Raw genomic sequence first — 23,536 nt, forward strand, 5'->3', positions numbered from 1 at the left:
AATCTCTTTGTCATTTTACACTGCCACATCCTACCATAATATCTCTACCACAATTGAACCCCTGGTGAAAGTTAGTTTCTTTGATGTGCATCTTGTCTGCATTGTCTAGATGTGTGGCCAAGCCACAGGAACACCTCTTGGACTGGTCTGAGATAGTGGCTTCCTTGCCAGAGAATTTGACCATAAAACTGTAAACTGCAATTCTCAAAGGAATTGTGGTCCCATCTCTGAATGAACGGTGCTGATAGAAATCAATTTGCATTGGAAGGTCATGCTGTTGTGCTGGTTGTCCTCTGACTTCAGAGCTGATGAAGCCAAAACTTTGTCTGTTAGAGAAGCAAGGGTGCCTTTTGCTACTCTGGGGTTGTTTGTTGACTCCAAATTGGGGGGTTTTTTCTTTGACTGTTTGTTTTGTTTGTGGTTGTGGTCTTGGGGTTTTTTTTATTAATATCACTCTCTTAATTTCTTTCTAGTCCTGATAGACAAAATGTCTATAGAATAAGTGGCCTACACACCAGAACTTTCCATGAACTATTTGGTCGTACCATCTGAGGTGGAGGTGAATGAAGAACCAGCAAATGAAGATATGAATGAATCAGTGGAAGCTGACTTGAAGCACTCACAGGTAGAAGAGGAACGACAGTCTGTGATCTGCTATTCAAGGCACAGAGACGGCAACCAAGGGGTACAATCTAGACAGGAAGAGGCTCGATCAGCCAGCACTGAGAGTGATTTCCACAGTCACATGGACATGATGGAAGGGGATGTTATAGCCACAGCAGAGAATGGCTACAATGTTGATATAGTACAGGTGAATGAGGATGAGAGTACATATGAAGTGCAATACAGGCCTGAGTCTGAAGAGTACACAGAACATGCTGAAGCAGAGCATGCTGAGGCTGTTCATAATCAAATGCTGCCTGATCATGCCTGTTTCCACTTCACTGAACATGAGGAAACCACGAATGCAGTATACTCAGGTTATGTCTACGCTCACCAGCCCCTCCGCCAAGGAGAGGATGAGCAGTATGATGAGCCCTATGCTGACTACAGGAAGCAGGAGCATGTGTATGAGGAGATAGGGGATGTGCTGGACCTTGATGTTAGGGAGGGGCTTCAGATCTATGAGTGGGAAAGGGAGGAAACTGACAACTATCACAAGGAAGCTCTTGGTGCCCGCCTTCACTATTATGATGAACGATCTGATGGAGAGTCAGACAGCCCTGAGAAAGAGGCAGAGTTTGCTCCATATCCAAGAATGGACAGTTATGAACAAGAGGAAGATATTGATCAGATTGTGGCAGAGATGAAACAGAGTATGAGCTCTCAGAGCTTGGGCAAGGCTGCTGAAGACATGCTAGAGGCAGAGCAGACCTTGGAGCAGGCTCATGCTCTCTCTGGCAGAGGGCACCAAAGCAATGGTCAACTGTCAGCTGGCTCTAGGGCCTCAACCAACTCAGGAGTGTCAGTACAGCAGAGCAGAAAGGAAAAAAGGGATGCAATATCACTGGCCATCAAAGATATTAAAGAAGCTATTGAAGAAGTGAAGACACGGACTGTTCGTTCTCCTTATACCCCCGATGAACCAAAAGAACCTATCTGGGTGATGAGGCAGGACATTAGTCCAACCAGGAACTGTGATGATCAGAGGCCACTAGATGGATATGTAAGTATACAGATCTATAGACTCACATGTTACAATTAAAGGAACAGGGACAGTGTAATACACTTTACAGTGAAATGGAGAGGGTTATACTCTTCTGTGACTCATTTCTCAGGAAAGTATGCAATGCTGTATCTATTTAAAATTTTTACTCAAAAAGATGCATAAGGAGTATATATATGCTGTCAGTGCCCCAAATTTTCTTTTGTGAAACACTTCTGACTTTGAGTTGTACTAGAGATGAATTTGACACAGAAAGCTCCACTGACATTTTTTCTGAAACAAGTGCTACCACATTTCTTTTTTCCTAACATCCACTGGATAATTAGAATAACTACCAAATAATTTAACTTACGGTATAGAACCTTGTCTGTTCCTGTTAATTCTGGACTTGTCAGTTTTGTTTTCTGTCAGATAATAATGTTAACCATTTCTATGAAAAACTTGTTAATATTATTTACTATTTCTATAAAGGTAATATCAGAGATGAATATCTGAAAATATTCAAGCTCCTTATCTGCTTGCAGTCTCTAGAGATTGGCTATGAATCCTCATATATTCTCTTCCATTCCATTCTATTATTGGAAAATACCTATAATGATCATCTACTCCAACTCCACATGCTGGAACAGGGGAAGAGTGTGAGGACTCCTCCCTCTGAGGAGGAGGGAGTGGCAGAAACACTATGTGATGAACGCACTGTAATCCCATTCTCTGTCCAGGGGAGTAGGTAGAGAAATTTGAATATAGTCACCAAAGATGAAGAAAAGGCTGAGGTACTTAACACCTTCTTTGTCTCTAGTTATCCTCAGGGCAACCAGTCTCCTGAGCTTGTAGACAAGGATCAAGAGCAGAACAGACCCCCTGCAATCCAGGAGGAAGCCACTGTTGAGCCACTTAGACACTCACAAGTCTATGGGACCAGATGGGATCCATCCTAGGGTGGTGAGGGAGCTGGCGGAAGAGTTTACTAAGCAGCTCTCCATCATTTATCATCAGTCCTGGCCAACCGAGGAGGTCCCAGATGGCTGGAAGTTGGTCAATGTGATACCCATTGACAAGAAGGGCTGGAAGGAGGATCCAGGGAACTGCAGGCCTGTCAACCTGACCTCGGTGCCCAGCAAGGTTATGGAACAGATCATCTTGAGCGTGATCACAAGGCACCTACAGGATGGCCGGGGGATCAGGCCCAGCCAGCATGAGTTTAGGAAAGGCAGGTCCTGCCTGACCAACCTGATCTACTTTTATGACCAGGCGACCTGTCTAGTGGATGAGGGAAAGGCTGTGGATGTGTCTACCTGGACATCAGTAAATCTTTTGATGTCATCTTCCATAGCATACTCCTGGAAAAGCTGGCAGCCCATGGCTTGGACAGATACATCCTTTGCTGGGTTAAAAACTGGTTGGATGGCCAGGCCCAGAGAGTGGTGGAAATGGTGCTGCATCCAGTTGGCAGCTGGTCACTAGTGGGATTCTCCAGGGATCAGTTTTGGGGCCCAATCCTATTCAATATATTTATTGATGATCTGGATGAGGGGATAGAGTCTACCCTTAGTAAATTCACAGATGACACCAATTTGAGTTGGAGTGTTGATCTCCGTGAGGTAGGAAGGCTCTGCAGGGTGATCTGGACAGGCTGGATTGATGGGCAGAGGCCAACGGTATGCAGTTCAATTAGGCCAAGTGCCAGGTCCTGCACTTGGGTCACAACAACCCTTTGCAGCATTACAGGCTGGGGGCAGAGTGGCTGGAAAGTGGCCCAGAGGAAAAGGACCTGGGGGCACTGGTCGACAGCCAGCTGAACATGAGCCAGCAAGAAAGCCAATGGCATCCTGGCTTGTATCAGAAATAGTGTGGCCAGCAGGACTAGGGAAGTGATTGTCCCTCTGTACTTGGCACTGTTGAGATCACACCTCGAGTACTGTATTCAGTTCTGAGAGCCTCAATTCAGAAAAGATGTTGAGGTGGTGGGTGTTTAGCCTGGAGAAAAGGAGGCTCAGGGGAGACCTTATCTGTGTCTGCAACTACCTGAAAGGAGGTTGTCGTAAGGTGGGGGTCAGCCTCTTCTCCCAGGAGACTAGCAACAGGACAGGAGGAAATGGCCTCAAGTTGTGCCAGAGGAGGTTCAGGTTGGACATTAGGAAGAATTTCTTCACAGAAAGAGTGATTAGACATTGGAGTGGACTGCCCACAGAGATGGTGGTTTCCTAGTCACTGGAGGTGTTTAAGAAAAGACTGGATGTGGCACTTAGTGCCATGGTCTAGTTGACATGGTGGTGTTCTGTCAAAGGTTGGACTTGATGATCTCAGAGGTCTTTTCCAATCTAACTGATTCTATGATTCTGTGAAATCAGGAGTAAAGTTAAGCCCAGGAAGAAGTGAAGGGTGTGGGGAAGGTGTTTTAAGATTTGGTTTTATTTCTCATTATCCTACTCTGATTTGAGTGCTAATAAATTCAATTAATTTTTCCCCAAGTTGAGTCTGTTTTGCCCATGATGGTAATTAGTGATTGATCTATCCCTGTCCTTATCTTGACCCATGAACCTTTTGTTATATTTTCTCTCCTCTGTTCAGCTGAGGGAGGAAGAGAGAGAGTGGCTTTAGTGGGCACCTGGCATCCAGCCAGGGGCAACCCACCACAATTGGAAATGCTACTTGTGCACTATTAACACAGAACTGTAACATTTTTTGTCACATGGTATGTTAGGAAGTATATAACTGTCTCAGAGTACTTGTGAGAGTGCCAGGGATCTTATGGGTGATAGATGATTTATCATTGTCATAGTGCCGGTATATTCTCATATTCTAGGTGCCATTTCACAAAATCACCCTTTCTGTATATCTTTTTTTGCTCCACAGTTGTGAATAAAACAAAATAAAAAATAAAAGCTATGGCTACTGTTTACCTAGGATGTATCTGTATAAATAATAGCCTTCTAATTCTTTGGTCACCTCTATTAGTTGAATGTGATTCTGGAATTTCTTTTTAGTAAACATACAAGATAGACTTTTTCAAGAAGTGAGGAAAAAGAGGAGTGGGGTAGATTTTTTTGTTGTGTGTTTGTGAAGTAAAAGCAGTAGAAATTGGAATTCATAGCCTAATATTTGATATAGTACAAGATTTAAGCTGTGGTGGGAATGCAACCAAGAATTTACTTCTGGATTATTGATGCTGACATTTCAAAGTAGAAATATAGTCATATTACAGTGTTATAACACCAGCTGGCTTAGAGAAGGGGTGTAATAGTTGCTTGTGAAACTAGAAGGATAATATTTTACTGTTTTGCTATTAGTGACAAACTCTACTGATCTGGCAAAGCCAAGACCAAGATTCCTATGCTGAAGGAGACTTTGTAGAATTTCAGGACTGCTTCGCTAAAAAAACCCAACAGTGTGCATAGTTGAATACTAAGGCTTCCTCCTAGGGTTCACCTTGTGACATCTGCACTGCCACATCTCCTAAAGATCTGGTTTTGAAATACTTGTGGTGTCATAGTTTTACACTCTTTTACATGCTGTATTTTTGTATCATATTCGCACTAAAGTATTTACTACTCTTGACTTTAGATACCTAGTTATAGCTCCTAGTTATAACTTTAATATTAGCAGCATTCCATAGGAGTCTCCTATTAGTATGATAGCATTTCTTATAGCAGTTTACCAAGGTATTTCCTGGTGGATCACATAAAGATAGAAAATTCATGATACTGGTTTTCTGTGCTGTTCGCTTTATTTTTCTAATATGACTTTTGCAAGTATACAATATCTAATGGGGGTTTTATAGTTAGAACAGAGAAGAACATTCTTTATGATAGTGAATGATTGGGGGAAATAGTCTGAAAGATGGTTTCTCCGCCGAGTTAGTTAAGGTTTTGATAGTGGGGTGGTCTCTGTGGGAAGACATATAGGACTGTCCTGTGCCAAACACAGTCAATTCCAGCCAGCTTGTTGATGGACTCACAGCAGACTGAAGCTGGGCCAGTCATTGAAGTTGGTGGCATCTCTGTGAAAACATTTAAGAAAGGACAAAAATGCAGGATATAGAGAAGAGTAGTGAAGGAAAGAAAGAGAAGACATGAGAAACAGTAGCATGAACACCAAGGTCAGAGAAGATGGAGCAGGAGCAAGTTCTCCAGGCTCCAGAGCAGATATTCCCCTGCAGACTGTGGGAGAGACCATACCAGAGCAGATATCCACACTGGGGCCTGTGGAGGACCCCACACTGGAGCAGGTGGATATTTCCGGAAGGAATTAAGGCCTGTGGAAAACCCATGATAGAGCAGATTTCTCCTGACAGGAACTGCAGTTTGTGGAGATGACCTACGTTGGAGCAGGGGAAAAGTGTGAGGAGGAAGGAGCAGCAGAGAGGAACTGTTAAGGACTGACTGACCTATATCCCCCATTTCCTATCCCTTCTTTGTTGCTTGGGGTTTGGGGAAATAGAGGAGTAAAGTTGAGTTGAATCAAGGAGTGAATTTCAACCTGGGAAAAAGAGATTGTTTTAATTTGTCTTTGTTTCTCACTATCCAAATCTATTTTAATTGGCAAAAAGTAAAGGAATTTTCCTTAAGCCAAGTCTGTTTTGCCTGTGACAGTAATTGGTAAGTGGTATTCCTGTCTTTATCCATGAGCTTTTCTATCTTCTCCCCCTGTTGAGGAGGGGGAGTGAGAGATCATTTGGGTAAGTGTGTGGCAGCTGGCAAGGTCAAAACACCACAATTGTCTACCACTGAGGGTAGCTATGTGCTTAATTGAATAGATTATTGATGAAGAAAAAGTTTTCTGTGAAAATTTAGCTGCTTAGATAAGTCTCAACATCCCAATAGACTGTGTGTGATCATTGCAATGAAAACTAAGGGCTATAGCACTTCAGAAAGTGTTTGTCATGTTTTGGTGTTTTCCTCATTTCTTATTTCCACTGCCAAACCAGAGATATTTCTACATTGGTCACTCAAATTATGTAATTTTATTTTCTTACCATGTCTAGTCTCTATCTCCTGATTGCTCTTCACCCTGGGGTGCTGAACCAAGTAGGCAACATCATCAGGATGTCTGGAGTACAGCAGAGACCTCCACTAATAAAGAGGTAGTGCAATTTTTTTTAAAAGACACCATCTTGTCTGTATTGCTTATGCCTTTCTATTTAATTTATGTCTTTGTACATGTGTAATCTCCTCTCTTGTACCAAAACAGCAACAACAAAAAAAATCTGGTTTGACATTTTTCCTTTGTGCTTGCCTCCCTGTCTGACTGAATGCATAACATTTGTGATTGCATTCCTTACTGTGTTTGGCCACAACACTTATTTAACAGGCTAGATGGTATTGATTTACTGAGGAATAGCTGCCAATGTCACCTCTGTATTCAGGGCAAGAATTCCTTGTCACTGCAGAATGTCTTGATGTAAAATAATAACCTTTCTCAGTCAAGTGAATAGACCCTTCCAATGTAGTAATTTAATGCTGTCTACTATCTTATTGATGGACAAATAGACCCACAGAAACAAGTAAGTGATTTTTCAATAGTCTGCCAGTGATTCATAGGCAGAACTGTAACTAGAATCTAGTAGTCCTGACTCTGGGCTCCTTGAAAGCAAGCTATACACTAATTTTTTTTGTCAAGGCCTGTAGCTGGCAGGTTTCTACACTGCAGTAGTTCCACTGAGATGAGATGCAAAATGCTTCTTATCTCACTGATATGAGATGAGAATTTTTTTTTCAAACTTCAATGTTAGATTTGTTAACAGAGATATGTAAGCAAGTAGACGCAGTTGTTGACAGATAACTTGTGCTATCAGCTAACAGCATGATATATTCTACAAATGAATAAACCAATGTACTGTAACCAGAAATATTGGTTGAAATTTAAACAAGACTTAGTTCAGGGTTTTTTTTATCTTCTAGGGGGAAAAATAGCTTATAACCTGTGTATATATATTAATTTAAAACTATGCTTGCATTTAGAAGGTGATGGAAGCTTTCAGAAGACTTAGTTTTGCCCTTAATTTATCCTGCGCCAAAACCTTCAGCAATATTGGATTGTGTCATGATTTCATCTACAATATTCTTTAGCTCGCTAAAGCCTCTGACTTTATTCAGTTTACAGATGAAGTTGCTTGGTGATAACTCTAAAGGTTGAGAGTTGTTAGATATTAATATTATTCAAAGGAAAAAATTAGCAAGATGTTACCCATTTTAGTTTTCAATATGTGATCATATACACTGTTAAAAGTAATAAACTTTCAGAGTAATTTCAGTCAGATGTGTTGTGGGGTGCTGGGGTTTTTTCCATGTGTATAAGCAACATAAGGATGAAGCAGTCTTCAGCATCCTCATGAGGGGAAGCAGAGGGGCAGGCAGTGATCTCTTCACTCTCATGACCAGTGATAGGACTTGAGGAAACAGCACGAAGGTGAGTCAGGGGAGGTTTAAGTTGGATATCAGAAAAAGGTTTTTCACCCAGAGGGTGGTTGAGCACTGGAACAGGCTCCCCAGGGCAGTGGTCACAGCACCAAGCCTGACAGAGTTCATGAAGCATTTGAACAATACTCTCAGGCACATGGTGGGATTCTTGGGGTCTCCTGCGTAGGGCCAGGAGTTGGACTTGATGATCCTGATGGGTCCCTTCCAACTCAGCATATTCTATGATTCTGGGAACAATACATGGTTTAATACCTCCCTTACAAAAGAAATAATGACAAAGCTTCGTCATTTTTGGGAAACACTTTTATTTCTTAATAAAGCCTTTATTAAAATGTAAATTTTACAGTGTTTAGTGGGTGGGCAAAACTAGTAATTCAACATTAATTACCTATTTTTTTATTACTCATGGATATACAATCAAAAATTGATTCCGCTTTTTCAATATCGTAATCAGATACCTTGTTATTATTTTAGTTTTATCACTGTTTCTTCACATAGATAATGAATGAAAAAACATTGATTTGATGTTAGTTTTCACAGCTTCATCCTGAAATGAAGTTTTATTGGCTAGTCAGATTGCTGAATCTCAGTCAAAACTGCAATTATACACATAAAAATCAGTTGGGCCTTGGGTATTTTTAAAGGAATTATATAGAATCATCTACTCAGCGCAGATGGTCAAAAGCTTCTGACAGTCAAAACCTCCATTCTGAATCGTTGGTCTGAGCACTTTCACTATTTTCAGTACTAGCCATGTAGTTCAAGACTCAGCAATTCAGTCCATCACACAACAACCGGTGAAGAATGAATTGGATATTGCCCCCACTTTGGGAGAAACTCTTAAGGCCATACAGCAGGTGAAAATCTGCAAGGCAACTGGGGTTGATGGAATTCCACCGGAAGTCTGGAAACATGGGGGCCAAGCACTCCATGCTAAATTTCACGAGTTTGTGGTGCGCTGTTGGGAACTAGGCGAACTACCATCAGACCTTTGTGATGCAGTCATCATCACCTTATACAAGAAGAAAGGAGTTAAATCAGACTGTTCAAATTACCGTGGTATTACTCTGCTCTCCATTGCTGGCAAAATCCTGACAAGAATACTTTTGAACAGACTAATACCCGCTATAGCAGAAGGAATTCTACCTGAAAGCCAATGTGGTTTCAGAGCCAACAGGAGTACCACAGACATGGTATTTGTTCTCAGACAACTGCAAGAGAAGTGTAGGGAACAGAACAAAGGACTCTATGTAACCTTTGTTGATCTCACCAAGGCTTTCGGTACTGTGAGCAGAAAAGGTCTATGGCAGATTTTGGAACGTTTAGGATGTCCCCCCAAGTTCCTTAAAATGATCACCTCACTCCATGAGGATCATCACGGCCAAGTCAGGTATGGCGATGCACTTTCTGAGCCCTTTCTAATAACCAATGGTGTGAAACAAGGCTGCGTTCTTGCACCAACCCTATTCACAATCTTTTTCAGCATGATACTCCAAAGGGCCATGGTAGACCTCGATGATCAGGATGGTATCTACATCCGATACCGTACTGATGGAAGTCTATTCAACCTAAGGCGACTGGAGGCCCACACTAAGACCTTAAACCATCTTGTCCGGGAGCTGCTTTATGCTGATGATGCCGTCCTTGTTGCCCACACAGAAGCAGCTCTGCAGCGTTTAACATCCTGCTCTGCAGACGCTGCTGAGCTCTTTGGGCTGGAAGTCAGCTTAAAGAAGACAGAAGTTCTCCATCCACCTGCACCTCAGGAAGTCTTCCTTCATCCTCATATCACCATTGGCAAATCAGAGCTCAAATCAGTCCAGCAGTTTAATTACCTAGGTAACCTCATCTCCTCGGATGGTAAGATTGATGCAGAGATAGACAACAGGTTAACGAAGGCATATAGTGCCTTCGGAAAACTCCATAAAAGAGTTTGGTGAAATAAACGCTTGAAGAAAAGTACAAAGATCAGTGTTTACAGAGCCATTGTGCTGTCTACTCTCTTATATGGATCCGAATCATGGGTCATCTACCACCACCACTTGCGACTCCTAGAACGCTTCCATCAACACTGTCTCCGTACAGTCCTAAACATCCACTGGTCAGACTATGTGACTAATACATCTGTTCTAGAACAAGCAGCAGATACAAGTATTGAGGCCATGTTGCTGAGAACACAGCTGCGCTGGGCAGGACACGTCTCAAGGATGAAGGACCACCGCCTCCCTAAGATCATGCTTTATGGTGAACTTACCACCGGCTGCCACAAGAGAGGAGCCCCGAAGAGAAGATACAAGGACTCCCTGAAGCAACATCTCCGTCTTGGCCATATTGATCAACGTAACTGGTCTACTCTGGCCTCCAGTCGGGAGATCTAGAGACACACTATCTATAACGCTGCTGTTTCCTTTGAGAACATATGCAGGATCACTCTTGAGGAGAAAAGACAACACAGAAAGAATCGTGTCTTGCAGAATATACCACCTAAGGAGTCCTTCTGCTGTGCCTTTTGCAACTGGACTTGTCTATCTCGTATTGGCTTTTTTAGCCACCAGTGCATTTGTAGCAAATGTGGGTAGAACCCTTCCCAAATCTTCGTTCGCGAAGCCTAGCCATGATATAGAATCATAAAGCTTTGGAAAGACCTCCAAGATTATCCAGTCCAACCTTTGACGGAACACCACCATGTCAACTAGACCATGGCACTAAGTGCCACATCCAGTCTTTTCTTAAACACCTCCAGGGATTGGGAATCCACTATCTCTGTGGGCAGTCCACTCCAATGTCTAATCACTCTTTCTGTGAAGAAATTCTTCCTAATGTCCAACCTGAACGTCCTCTGGCACAGCTTGAGGCTGTTGCTAGTCTCCTGGGAGAAGAGGCCGACTCCCACCTTACGACAACCTCCTTTCAGGTAGTTGTAGACAGAGATAAGGTTTCCATTGAACCTCCTTTTCTCTGGGCTAAACACCCACAGCTCCCTCAGCCACTTTTCATATGACTTACTCTCTAGACTATTCACCTGCTTCGTTGCCCTTTCTGGACTCAGTCCATCACTTCGATGTTTTTCCTAAAGTGAGGGGCCCAAAACTGGACACAGTACTTGAGGTGCAGCCTCATGAGTGCCAAGTAGGGAGGGACAATCACTTCCCCGGTCCTTATTGTACTACATACCATTGGTCTCAGCCCATCGATCCAGCCTGTCCAGATCCCTCTGTAGAGCCTTCCTACCCTCCAGCAGATCAACACTCCCACCCAAATTGGTGTAGTCTGAAAACTTACTGGATCCCCTCATCCAGATCATCAGTAAAGATATTAAACAGGACTGACCCCAAAACTGATCCCTGGAGAATCCCACTAGTGACCAGCTGCCAACTGGATGCAGCACCATTCCCCACCACTCTCTGGGCCCGGTCATCCAGCCAGTTTTTAATCCAGCAAAGAGTGTACCTGTCCAAGCCATGGGCTACCAGCTTTTCCAGGAATATGCTATGGAAGACAGTGTCAAAGGATTTACTGACATCAAGGTAGACACATCCACAGCCTTTCCCTCATCCACTAGGCGGGTCATCTGGTCATAAAAGGAGATCAGGTTGGTCAGGCAGGACTTGCCTTTCCTAAACCCGTGCTGGCTGGGCCTGATCCCCTGGCCATCCTGTATGTGCCATGTGATGGCTCTCAGGATAATCTGTTCCCTAACCCTCACAGGCTCCAAGGTCAGGCTGACAGGTCTGTAGTTCCCTGGATCCTCTTTCTGGCCCTTCTTTATGGACATCACATTGACCAACCTCCAGTCATCTGGGACCTCCTTGGTTAGCCAGGACTGGTGACAAAGGATGGAGAGTGGCTTGGCGAGCTCTTCCGCCAGCTCCCTCATCACCCTAGGATGGATCCCTGTCTCAGTTTAATGAGACTGAAATGTTTTGCTAAGGAGGATGAGTTATGAGGAAGACCAAGCTCCTCCCTCTAAGCAATTGTAAATCCAAAATTAAGAGGCTCCAATTGAGGAAGTATAGAGAAAGAAAAAAAGTAACAGCCCTTTATTCAAGGATATATGTGTATTGGCAGAACAACAAAAGAACACAAAAACAACTAAACAATAATCCTGTACCCAAAAGTCCCCTTCAAAAAGGAAACAGTTCAGTACTTTCCACCTTTTGGAGCAATTCTAACCACCATCAGCAGGGGGTGCTGTTGGATCACTGGAGGAGCAGAGCCTGCAGTTGCTCTGTGTTGGCCAGCAGGGGACGCTGTTGGGCTCTGGCAGTGCCCTGGTGCGCTGGAGAAGCCGAAAATGGAGATCTCCCCCCCCACCGAGAAGGGGAAGGGGAAAAGGGGAAAAAGGGGTTCTTCCTGCGAACTCAGGCTGTCAGCGGATGGCTCCAGCCGGGACTCCCCCAGAGGTTCCTTTGCAGAAGGGCCAAGCCTCTTCCATGAAATCTGAACAAGTCTGGGCTAAGGGCAGAACAGGGTGCAGGAGAACGGAGGTGAACCGGCTGAAAACAAAGCAAATTCGAAGCCTTTCCACACACACACCCTCCCTGAATCAGGGCAAAAGCAAAGTGCCTGCCCTTTTTCTGAGGAGAGGAAGAAAAAAACTCATCACCTTCCCCCCCAGTCTTCTGAGAGCCATCAACCTGGAATGTGGATCTGCTAGCTAGTTCCTTTGTGTGTGTCAATCACCCTAGGCAAACACCCTCCCCCTCCCTCATTTAACATCTTTCTTTTACAGCAGAGGAAAGAAAAAAAATTCCCTCTTGTTTTTTTTTTTTTAGAACAAGTAAACCTATGACAATTCCATATGGCCCCATAGACTCGTGAGTGTCTAAGTGGTTCAGTAGGTCACTAACTGCTTCCTCCTGCATTGCAGGGGGTCTGTTCTGCTCCCCATTCCTGTCTACCAGCTAAGTGGGCTGGTTGCCCTGAGGATAACCAGTCTTTCTGTTAAAGGCTGAGGCAAAGAAGGCATTAAGTACCTCAGTCTTTTCCTCATCCTTGGTGACAATGTTTTCCCCTGCATCCGATAAAGGACAAAGATTTTCCTTGACCCTCATTTTGTTGTTGATGTATTTATAAAGACACTTTTTATTATCTTTCACAGCAGTTGGTAGATTAAGTTCTAGCTGAGCTTTCGCCTTTCAAATTTTCTTTCTGCGTGACCTAACGACATCCTTGTACCCTTCCTGAGTTGCCTGCCTCTTCTTCCAAAGGTCATAAATGCTCTTTTTTTCCCTGAGTTCCAGTGAAAGCTCCCTGTTCATCCAGGCAGGTCTTTCAGTACATAGGGATGGGCTGCTCCAGCATCTTTAAGATTTCCTTCCTAAAGTATGTCCAGCCTTCCTGGACCGCTTTGTTTTTAAGGACTCCTTCCCAGGAGACTGTCTGAACCCATGTCCTAAACAGGCCAAAATCCACCCTCCACAAGTCCAAGGTAGCAGTTTTGCTGACCTCTTTCCTTACTTCACCGAGAATTGAAAACTCTATCATTTCCTGTTTGCTGAGCCCAAGATGCCTCTGCCCACCATATCTCCCACCAGCCCTTCTCTGTTCATAAACAGCAGGTCTAGCAGGGCATCATCCCTGGTAAGCTCAGTCACCAGCTGTGTCAGGAAGTTCTCTTCCACACACTTCAGGAACCTCCTAGACTGTCTCCTCTCCGCTGTATTGAATTTCCAGCAATCTGACAGGTTAAAGTCTCCCACAAGAACAAGGGTTGGCAATCGTGAAATGTCTACCAGCCACTTATAGAATAATTCATCTGCCTCTTCATCCTGGTTGAGTGGTCTATAACAGACTCCCACCTGGATATCTGCCTTGTTGGCCTTCCCCCTGATTCTCACCCATAGGCACTCAACCTTATCATCACTATCCTTGAGTTCTATACAGTCAAAACACTCCCTAACATACAGAGCCACCCCACCGCCTCTCCCTCCTAACCTGTCTCTTCTGAAGAGCATGTAGCCATCCATTGCAGCACTCCAATCATGTGAGTCATCCCACCATGCTTCCGTGATGGCAACTATGTCGTAGCTTTCCTGCTGCACAATGGCCTTCAGTTCATTCTGTTTGTTGCCCATACTTGCGTGCATTGGTGTAGATGCACTTCCGTTGGGCTATCAATTTCACTCCCACCACTGGCCTGCCACCCCCAGGCTCATCTCTAGTGAGCCTGGTCTTATCCCCTTCCCCCTTCAAACCTAGTTTAAATCCCTCTCAGTCAGCCCTACCAACTCACAGTCTAGAATCCTTTTCCCCCTTTTAGACAGGTGAATCCCATCTGTCTCCATCAGGCCTGGTGCCATATCGACTGCCCCATGATCAAAAAAGTCAAAATTCCACTGATGGCACCAATCTTTAAGCCACTTGTTGATCAGGTGGGTTCTCTTGTTCCTTTCAGCATTTATCCCTGCTACCGAAGGGATTGAAGAAAACACCACCTGTGCTCCTGTCCCTTCCACCAGTTGTCCCAGTGCCCTGATGTCGTTTTTTCCTGCCCTAGGATTTCTCTCATCAACCTCATCACTGCTGACCTGGACAACCAGAAGTGGGTAATAATCAGAGGGCCGACTCAGTTCAGGGAGTCTTCTTGTAATATCTCTTACCTGAGCCCCAGGGAGGCAGCAGACTTCCCTGTGAGATGGGTCCAGTTGGCATATGGGGCCCTCAGTTCCCCTCAGAAGGGAGTGCCCTGCAACAGTTACCCTTCGTTCTTTCTTAACACCTGTAGTTGTAATGCGTGGGGTTGACTGACTTGCTCTGGGCAAGCCCATCTCCACTATCATTTCCCTGACTCTCAAGTTCCAGAGCCTCATACATATTCCGTAAGGGCACCTGGGAAGGTGTGGGAGGTGGTAGGGGATTCTCCTACCTTCCCGGACATGGACCTGTTTCCATTCCTGCCCATCTTTTAGGTCTTCTCCTTCTGCCTGATGGCAAGAGAGTCAGGGCTCCTCTGACTCTTGCTGAGCTTCCATCTGCTGCATTTCTCTCAGGGATGGAAGGGTGTGACTCCACCAGTCTATTTCTCTCTCATACTCCCTGATAGTCCTCAGCCTCTCCACTTCCTCTTAAAGCTCTGTCACCAGGCTGAGCGATCATCCATTTGGTCACACCACATGCAGGTATTGTCTCTGCTGCCCTCTGGTACTAATGCCAGGCTCAGACACTCCCTGCAGCCGGACACCTGGACAGCTGCGTGCTTCTGAGGGAGCTCCGTCTGGGTTGCCATGCTCCTTCTAGTGAGGACTTTGAACCGTGTGGAAACCATCGTTGAGTCTTTTCTACTTGGGCAGGTGAAAACCACCAGGTGAACTCACCTCAGGAGCCAGGAGGGTGGCTGTGCCCTCCTACACACCATGCCTATCCGAACTCCTGCACAAACTGCCACACCACATCCTTCTGATCTTTCTGATGCACCACATCCTCTTTGCCCTCCTATGTATGCTTTGGAAAGGGTACTTATATGGATAAGCTGCCTTTGATTTTTTGAAGTGTACAGTTTTTTTGTTCTCTAGGCCTGTCAGAATCCAGCTAATTCTAGCATCATGGTAGCAGCAATTGCATGCAATTATTGAAGTGGATATAAGTGGTACAGTAAAAATAAACTCATCACAACAGATTGCATAGCCAAAGAACAGCCAATCCTGATTTGAAAACAAATGCTTGTGTCCTCTCAGCACTCGATTTCCCTTAAGCATTTTGACAGCAGGTGGTCATTACTTAGTCACAAATTTCTCTCTGCTGATATTTTCTCTGAGAAAAATCATAGAATCATAGAATCATTTAGGTTGGAAAAAACCTTTAAGATCATTGAGTCCAATCATAAACTTAACACTGCAACAGGAGCTTTCCTGGTTTTTCTGGACAATTCAGCAACTCTCATGAGGAAAGACCAAGTATTTTAAGGTTCTCTAGGCTCTGTTTTCTGTTTCATGCACCTTTTGCTTTTCTGCCACCAATTATTTTACAGTGAGGACAGTGTAGTAGGATGAAAAATATTACTTATTCCTTGTGTCTTTGTAACAATAAATGGAAAAGACTCACTGGCTTATTCATTTACCGATCACATAAGTGTGCACTTCTGAAGTGATTGATTTGTCACAAGAGTACAGAACCCATTAAACTGCCTATCATAAAGGAAAACAACTTGGTATATATGTGAATATATAAATGCAACTGAATCTCTTCTGAGACATGGATCTTGTTTATATATATATATATAAGTTGCTCCAAATTTAATACATTGTAGAATGAGGTTCAGGTTTGTCAAGATCTTGCAATGCTTGGCTTATCCAAAACTTTTATTTCAAAAAGGTCTAATAGAAGCATATGCTTTAGTATACATATTACCATTTTTTAATACAAAATTGTATTTAGTAAGTTCTTTCATATCTATATATTGTTGAATATAACAAAATGGTGAGTCGTCCTCCCTGAAGTTATCATTTCTATATGGTTATATTGTTACCACGGAGTCTTTCATAGAAAATTACAATTGGAGATGAGGTATCATTTTAGTCTGTGTGTTTACAAATGTAGGAGGGATGTTTTGACTTTTTTTTCTATTAGTCCACTTTTCATGAAAGTGAGATTTTACTTGATTAAACAAACAAGGAATAAATGCCTTGCTTGCAGTTTTCGTTGTCTAAATCATGCATGTTTATATGTGCTTTTGTGCTTGTTAAAGCATAAACATAATCAGTGTAGGACTGTTATTAAATATATTCACTCCAGCGGATATAGGTGGCTATATAGCCTGTCAAGAACAATCCTAATAAGTAATTAAATTTGGTTCATAATTAACAGATCAGGTCAATGCTTTTTGTCACGATTAATAATAGTATTGGCACATTTAAAATATCTCCATATGTATTTATTTGGAAAATGCCTGTGAGAGATTATGTATTTTCCTGTATTTCTGTTTGTTAAAGAGAGCACAGCACTAATCAGTAGTCAGGAAGCATGTCGCAAACACCAAGAACTAATTTAAAATAATGTAGTGCATTACCTACTTGATGAACATGCTAACGGAACATACCATATTGAGGGATAATAACCCTCTAATAATTGGTCAGACTTTTAATTTGAAAGTAAATATTTTCCCAATAAACTCTCATGGTCTTTTGCTAATAACTATTACTGTGATTTCATTTTTATGGAGGAATTTTTAATGTATAATTAAGCATACTTTGTTATGTTTGAAATCCTATTTGTCTTGATTACAGTCCAGAAAAAGATTGGCTTCGTTCCCAACATATGTTGAAGGTAAGATATATTTAATAACTTAATGTTTTTTCATTATATGAAGAACTCAAATGTTTTTATGTATATTTTTATGTGCGAAACAGAAAACTTGCTAGGGTTGGACGAACTGCTTTAGATTAAACTGCGTCCAACCTGGAACTTGAATAAAACCCTAATAGGTTGTTTTGGAAGTTGAGTAAAATCTCTCTCTTATTTTGTAACATTTTATTGATGGCTCCTGACACCTTTCTACTGGTTCTATCGATATCATTTAAATCACTGATTAAAAAAACCACCATGGAATTAATAATGTATGTGAATGTGTGTGTAGAGAGTAATTTGCTGTCTGATAAGGAATAGAGGTTTGACAAAACAATAAAAACCTCCACAAAACTGAGACTTAATTGGCAGGCAAGTAGGAGGAAACTTGCACTGATTTTCAGGTACTTATCCTCTGATCAAATAACCCTTATGCTTTATAGAATGACAAAAAAAATAAAAGCTGAAGTCATATATAATTTGGAATTCCTTAATTGCTTTACAGTGTACTGTCTTTAAACTGTAAATTTTAGCATTGGTTTTAGTCTTTAAAAGTATATGTTGTATGTTTTAGAACCTGTGACCAGATGAACTGGGGTAAATTATATAGGTTGCTTTGAAACTAGCTGAGGGACCATCTTAGTGTGTCCCTGCCCCCCAGCAAATAAAAAATCTCAGCATTCTCTGAGATATCGGTCCAGTGGGCAGTTGCTTAAAACATTGAACATACTATTTTTATGCAGGTAATTGATAATCTGAGAAAATCTTTCACCTGTGCTACATTTCTATTCAAAACATAATTTCATACTCTAACACAGAGGGAGACTTGTGAAGAGCAATACTGTTGTTCTGCAAGTGTGTTCACATCTCATAAAAAAACCCAAGTTCCTCTTTCCTTTTGAATATGCTTCCTCTCTTTTCTGTACCTCTTTCATGCTATGTTAAGATTTTGTGTTTTGATCAAGAACTATGTTATAGTTTGGTAATGGAAGGGGTGACAAGGTCTTTATGCATACTGTATAGTTTCAAGGTTTGAGCAATAATATGCCAATATATAGCACTTCTAGATGCTATGTGGTTGATTGGATGTGGTTGGTAAGATGCTGATGCTGTCAGGCCTGGAACAAGCACCAACATAGTGATATCAGGATGCTTGTTCTGTCCCATCTGGGTGCTCCCCTCATAGTCAGGGAAAGCACCCCAACCCCCCCGGTTGTCCTGATCAAAGCAGATTTGACATGTGTGATATGGTCAGAACAAAGGGTTTTGTTCTTTGTCTGGATTTAGACTGCAGTGACTGATCAAGCACAGGATTGCACAATGGGGGCCCACAAACACTACAGAACACATGATTTACATACTAATAATAGAATAGTTTGGACTGGAAAGGACCTTTAAAGGTCATCTAGTCCAACCTCCTTGCAATGAGCAGGGGCATTTTCAACTAGATCGGGTTTTTCAGAGCCTTATCCAACCTGACCTTGAATGCTTCCAGGGATGGGACATCCACCACCTCTCTGGGCAACCTCTTCCAATGTTTCACCACCCTCATTGCACAAAAATTCTTCATTGTATCTAATATAAATCTACCCTCTTTTAGTTTAAAACCATTATCCCTTGTCCTATCACAACACGCCTGATAAAAAGTTTGTCCCCGTCTTTTTTATAGGCCCCCTTTAATTATTGAAAGACTGAAATAAGGTCTTCCTGGAGCTTTCTCTTCTTCAGGTTGAACAACCCCAGTTCTCTCAGCCTTTCCTCAAAGGAAAGGTGTTTTATGCCTCTAATCATCTTTGTGGCCCTCCTCTGGACCCAGTCCAACAGCTCTATGTTTATTCTATTATCCTTTTTCCTGCTGCTTGGCCCTCCTTTTTGTCATCCTTATATCTCCCTTTCTAATATCCATGCCTGGACTTGGGGCCTCTCACTGACACCTTGAGTGTTTCCAGATGTGGGTGTCCTACTTGCTAGCTGGTCCAGCTTGATGTTTGCTAGAAAATTACACACACACAACCAGAGTATTAAAAGTCAATAGGGAAATATAAAAACACCTGATTCCTCCAGTTGCTGGCACCTAGACCTATGGGCCCCGTGACTTGTGGCCTCTTCTCCAGTTGCTGGCACTTAGACCTTGTAGTGCTCACATAGGCTAGAGGGTGAGAAAACATAGAAAAATTAATTAAGAAAAAGGATTTCATAAGAAGACAGGACAGACTGCAGTGATCAGGTACAAGGCTCAGTCAAACAAGTATACTGACTGGCAGCCTGCTTACATGCAATCAGCCTCTTCTATCCCCCTTTTCTCCATTTTTCCATGCTTTTACTTTCCCCTCCCCCCCACCCCCTCATCTACCTTGATCCTCCCATTCTCTACCCTGGTCTCCTCACAAATAAACAACCCACCTCTAATTGCTTCTTCCCCCCTGTTCCATTTTTCTACATCTTGTGGTGGTTTGAGACCCTCAGAAAATCCAATTTCCAAGCCCCCCCCCCCCAATTTGCTTCAGTGTGAGAGAGTTTTCCAGACATAACACAACTCAGTATGGGGGGAAGGGAATTATATTACAATTTATTACTTACACAAATAAATACTATAATACATTATATACATGATTTTAACTATCTCTCCTATGGTAAAGCAATATATTTACATTAGATCAAATCCCTCCTTTCCCTCCAATAAAAGTTCAGAAGGAAAGAAGAGAATCACTTTCAAGGCAGCACAGTCTTTTCTCTTCCCAGCAGCAGGTTCACTCCATCGTAGTTGGAAAATATCTCTCTCTCTCTCTTTATTACCACAGGGGTTTCCTCTCACCCCTTGGCCCTTCGGCTCCAGCCGAAGGTCTCTCTCCCGTGGACTGCGATAGCAGGGACAGGCCCGCCTCACCACGTCATATCATGAAATGCGGGGCATCTTCGTGAAAGTCCCTTCCTCAGGGGATTCAAGTTCCTCCCGAGTCAAAACATTTAGGGCTTTCAATTCAGTTTTTGCCCCAAGCATTCTAACAGAGTTCCTTTGCTCCATCTCAGCTGCCAACGTGGCAGCAGGGGGGGTCAAGGCCACTTGCCCCACATTCCATCCTGGTCCAGCTCTCAGGACGACTCTGAATTCTCAGCTCTTCTCTTTCTCTCTAGCTGCTGCTACATTCAGAACTCCCTTCAAGTGGAAGTCCACCCCCTCCTTCCAAGAGAGGTCTCAAAGGTTTGGGGACATAAAGCCAAGTCTCACCCCAAACAGCCTCTGCTGAGCTTGGTCCTCTCTCTCTCTGTCGGACACCTCTGCGTCTCTCAGCTTGGTTCCGTGCCATCTCTGCTGCTTGTTATCTTTTTTGGTTTTCAACCACAACTGCTCTGCCGAACACTGTTCCGAGTTCCTGCAGCCCCCAGCCGGGGCTGGGAGGTCTTGTCCCCCAGCAGGGCTCCTGGCCCCTCTCCTCGTGACTTCACAACATGGCTACTTCTCTTCCAACTACGTCATCTCCCTTCTTTTCCGGCCTGTTGCAATATGTTGATTTTCACAGGAGCAAAAACGCAGCTCTGATCGGCTCCACACCAAGAACACCACCCCCCCTAGAGTTGACCACTTTCCAACTCCAGGGGAAAATTCTTTTTACCCACGACAACTCTGTACCCAAATTTGGCATTTCTGATACCAGTCCCTAGACACTCTCAGCCTTTTATGCCACAGTTACCCAGGCACAGCTTGCCTTGCAAGGTTCCACTCCTCCAAAGGCCTACAATGCTCCTTGTCAGGTGTCTGTGAAGCCTCACGTAGCTCCCCCTTAACCACCAGTGCAATCCAGCCATCCCTCATATTGCTGCCTGCAACTTTTGGCAGCTTCTCACTCTGTTACCTGTAACATCTGGCAATTTCTCGTGTCATGGCCAGTAGCATTCCACATCCTGTTCAATTAGCTGAACCTTAGGCCACAGACTAATCAGTGGCCCAATCATTTGCCTGCAGCCTTAACAATATAAATTCTATTCCTTTGTGTTTCATTCTTGAAAGTGACTAGTGACTTTCATTTTTTGGGTGTCCATTTATGTAGTATCTGAACAGACTGAGCATACTCATGGTACCTCTAAATCAGTAGTCATGAACTTTCATCTATAAAGAAGCCATAAATTGGGGAAGTTTTGTGTATGTACTCATATCTGTGTGTATATTATGAGGGTTAATAAGATTTACATGTAGCTACTAATTTTTTTTATTAACTTAATGATGATACATTCTTTTCAGGGTTAAAGTTCTTGTTAATGTCATCTTTGGTGAATTAGAAGGAAATTAGCATTTTTTGTGTTATGTTCAACTTCAGGATTTAGCACCTATTAAATCTCAGGCTAACTTGACTAGAAACTCTGTTCTAAAAGGATTGGGTTTTGTTCCCAGCAAAATAGAGAGCAAAACCAGTTTATACCTCTGGATAAAATATAGACAATTTTACCAATTCTCTCTAAATATGATTATCTGTACATTTTCACTGGCCTTAAACATAGATTTTTTTTCTTACTTGTAACAAAACAAAATGCTTCTTGGATAAACCTTCCTTTTTCTCAGATCATGAGAATTTTAACATATATAGAGAAAAGCCCTGTCTTCTGCAGATATAATCTCCAAACACCTGAAACCCTGTACATTATATATATTTCTCTGTACTGACTTGTGAGGTGATTTTTACTTTGGCTTTTAACTTTACACAGAAGCTGATGAGAGCTGAAGTCATTAAGCACCTTGCAAGACTAATAAGATAGTAACTTTTTCCAAAGGCAAGAGCCCTTGCTCTGTATATTTGCCATAAAAATATTTTTGTTTAACACCTTCCCCTTCCCCATACAATACCCTTGTTATCAATTGAGTGTGATTTTGATAACACTGATCTCCTATATTATGGAGGTGTGTGTGTGAGGTGTGTATCATAATCGTAAAGCACTCTTGCAGAGATTCCACTAGCTGTTCAAAGTGCTGAGAGAACAATTGAAGTATTCTTGTTTCTATGCAAGAACAAAACTAAAGATCTTAATTTGCTCTAGAGTGAATCCTGCCATATAGGAGAATGATCTATTGTGAGAAATTGAATTAGAAATTAATTTCTGATGGAGAAATGTTGAGAAGACATGCTCAGGGGTTTGTATGCCTTGATTAAAAATACTGAATGTCATGCCATCATGCTAAAATGCATTTACAGCTCTCAGGTACAGCTGTAAGTAATCAGAATATTTTTTTTACCATGATTTAATGTGATTTGCCCCCCCGTATTTGTAGTTCCTGGATCTTGTGATCCTGAAGACTTGATTGATGGAATAATTTTTGCTGCCAATTACCTCGGCTACACTCAAGTCCTTTCTGACAAAACTCCCTCCAAGAATGTGAGGATGATGCAGGCACAGGAGGCTGTCAGCAGAATCAAGGTGAGGATGACTCTTCCTGTTTCTCAAGTTGGTGTTTTAAAGCTGCAGATGTGAACATCTTCTACACTTAAGTCTTATCACGTTGAGTTATCTGTGGTTTCAGAAACATTAAGTAAACTAATCTTTCTTTTTGCAAGATAAACTGCTTATTTAATGCTGCTTTTGGAACAAGAGTGAAAGGAAAAAGTTCCAGATAATTCTAATTTGTGCAGTACAATTTCTGCTCTATTCTGTTAGCCAAAAATCTATAATTCTCAGGTGTCGTGGTTTGAGAGCCCCAAAATCCAATTCCCTAGTCCAAGCCTCCCCTACCACATCTCAACCCAGTGTGAGATGGGTTTTCCAGACACAGCACAAGACTCAATATGGGGGGGGAGGGAATTATATTACAAACACTGTACACATAAAGATTATAATACATTACACACATAATCTCAACTATCTCTACCATGATAAAACAGTATTTACAATGGATCAATCTCTTCCCCCTTCAATAAAAGTCCAGAAGGGAAAAGGAAAGATCCTTTCCACTTTCAGAGCAGCAGTCTCTCTAGGGCAGTAGTCTTTCTTCCTCCGTGCAGCAGCTGTAGCTGGACTGTTGTAGCTGGATCTCTTTTCATTACACACGAGGGGGGTCTCCAAGCCCTTTTCAGCCCTTCGACTCCAAGTGAGGGTCTTTCTCTTCCGTGGGCTGCATTCACCAAGACAAAGGTCGCTTCACCATGTCATATTCACGAAGTGCAGGAGTCTTTGTGACGGT

At 42.7% G+C, this 23,536-nt stretch overlaps 1 protein-coding gene across 1 annotated transcript in view; it reads left to right on the forward strand.

Moving 5' to 3' along the window:
- Nucleotides 1-508: 508 nt before the first annotated feature.
- The window catches only part of LOC135405118 (amyloid-beta A4 precursor protein-binding family A member 1-like), a 92,772-nt gene continuing 69,744 nt past the window's right edge, over nt 509-23,536 (forward strand). Inside the window, exons 1-4 of the mRNA XM_064639826.1 lie at nt 509-1,666; nt 6,651-6,749; nt 17,310-17,349; nt 22,631-22,776. Coding sequence (XP_064495896.1) covers nt 527-1,666; nt 6,651-6,749; nt 17,310-17,349; nt 22,631-22,776 — 1,425 coding nt within the window. The 5' untranslated portion in view covers nt 509-526. The remainder of the gene's footprint in view (nt 1,667-6,650; nt 6,750-17,309; nt 17,350-22,630; nt 22,777-23,536) is intronic.

This window comes from Pseudopipra pipra, chromosome W, assembly GCF_036250125.1.
Source record: "Pseudopipra pipra isolate bDixPip1 chromosome W, bDixPip1.hap1, whole genome shotgun sequence".
Lineage (NCBI taxonomy): Eukaryota > Metazoa > Chordata > Aves > Passeriformes > Pipridae > Pseudopipra > Pseudopipra pipra.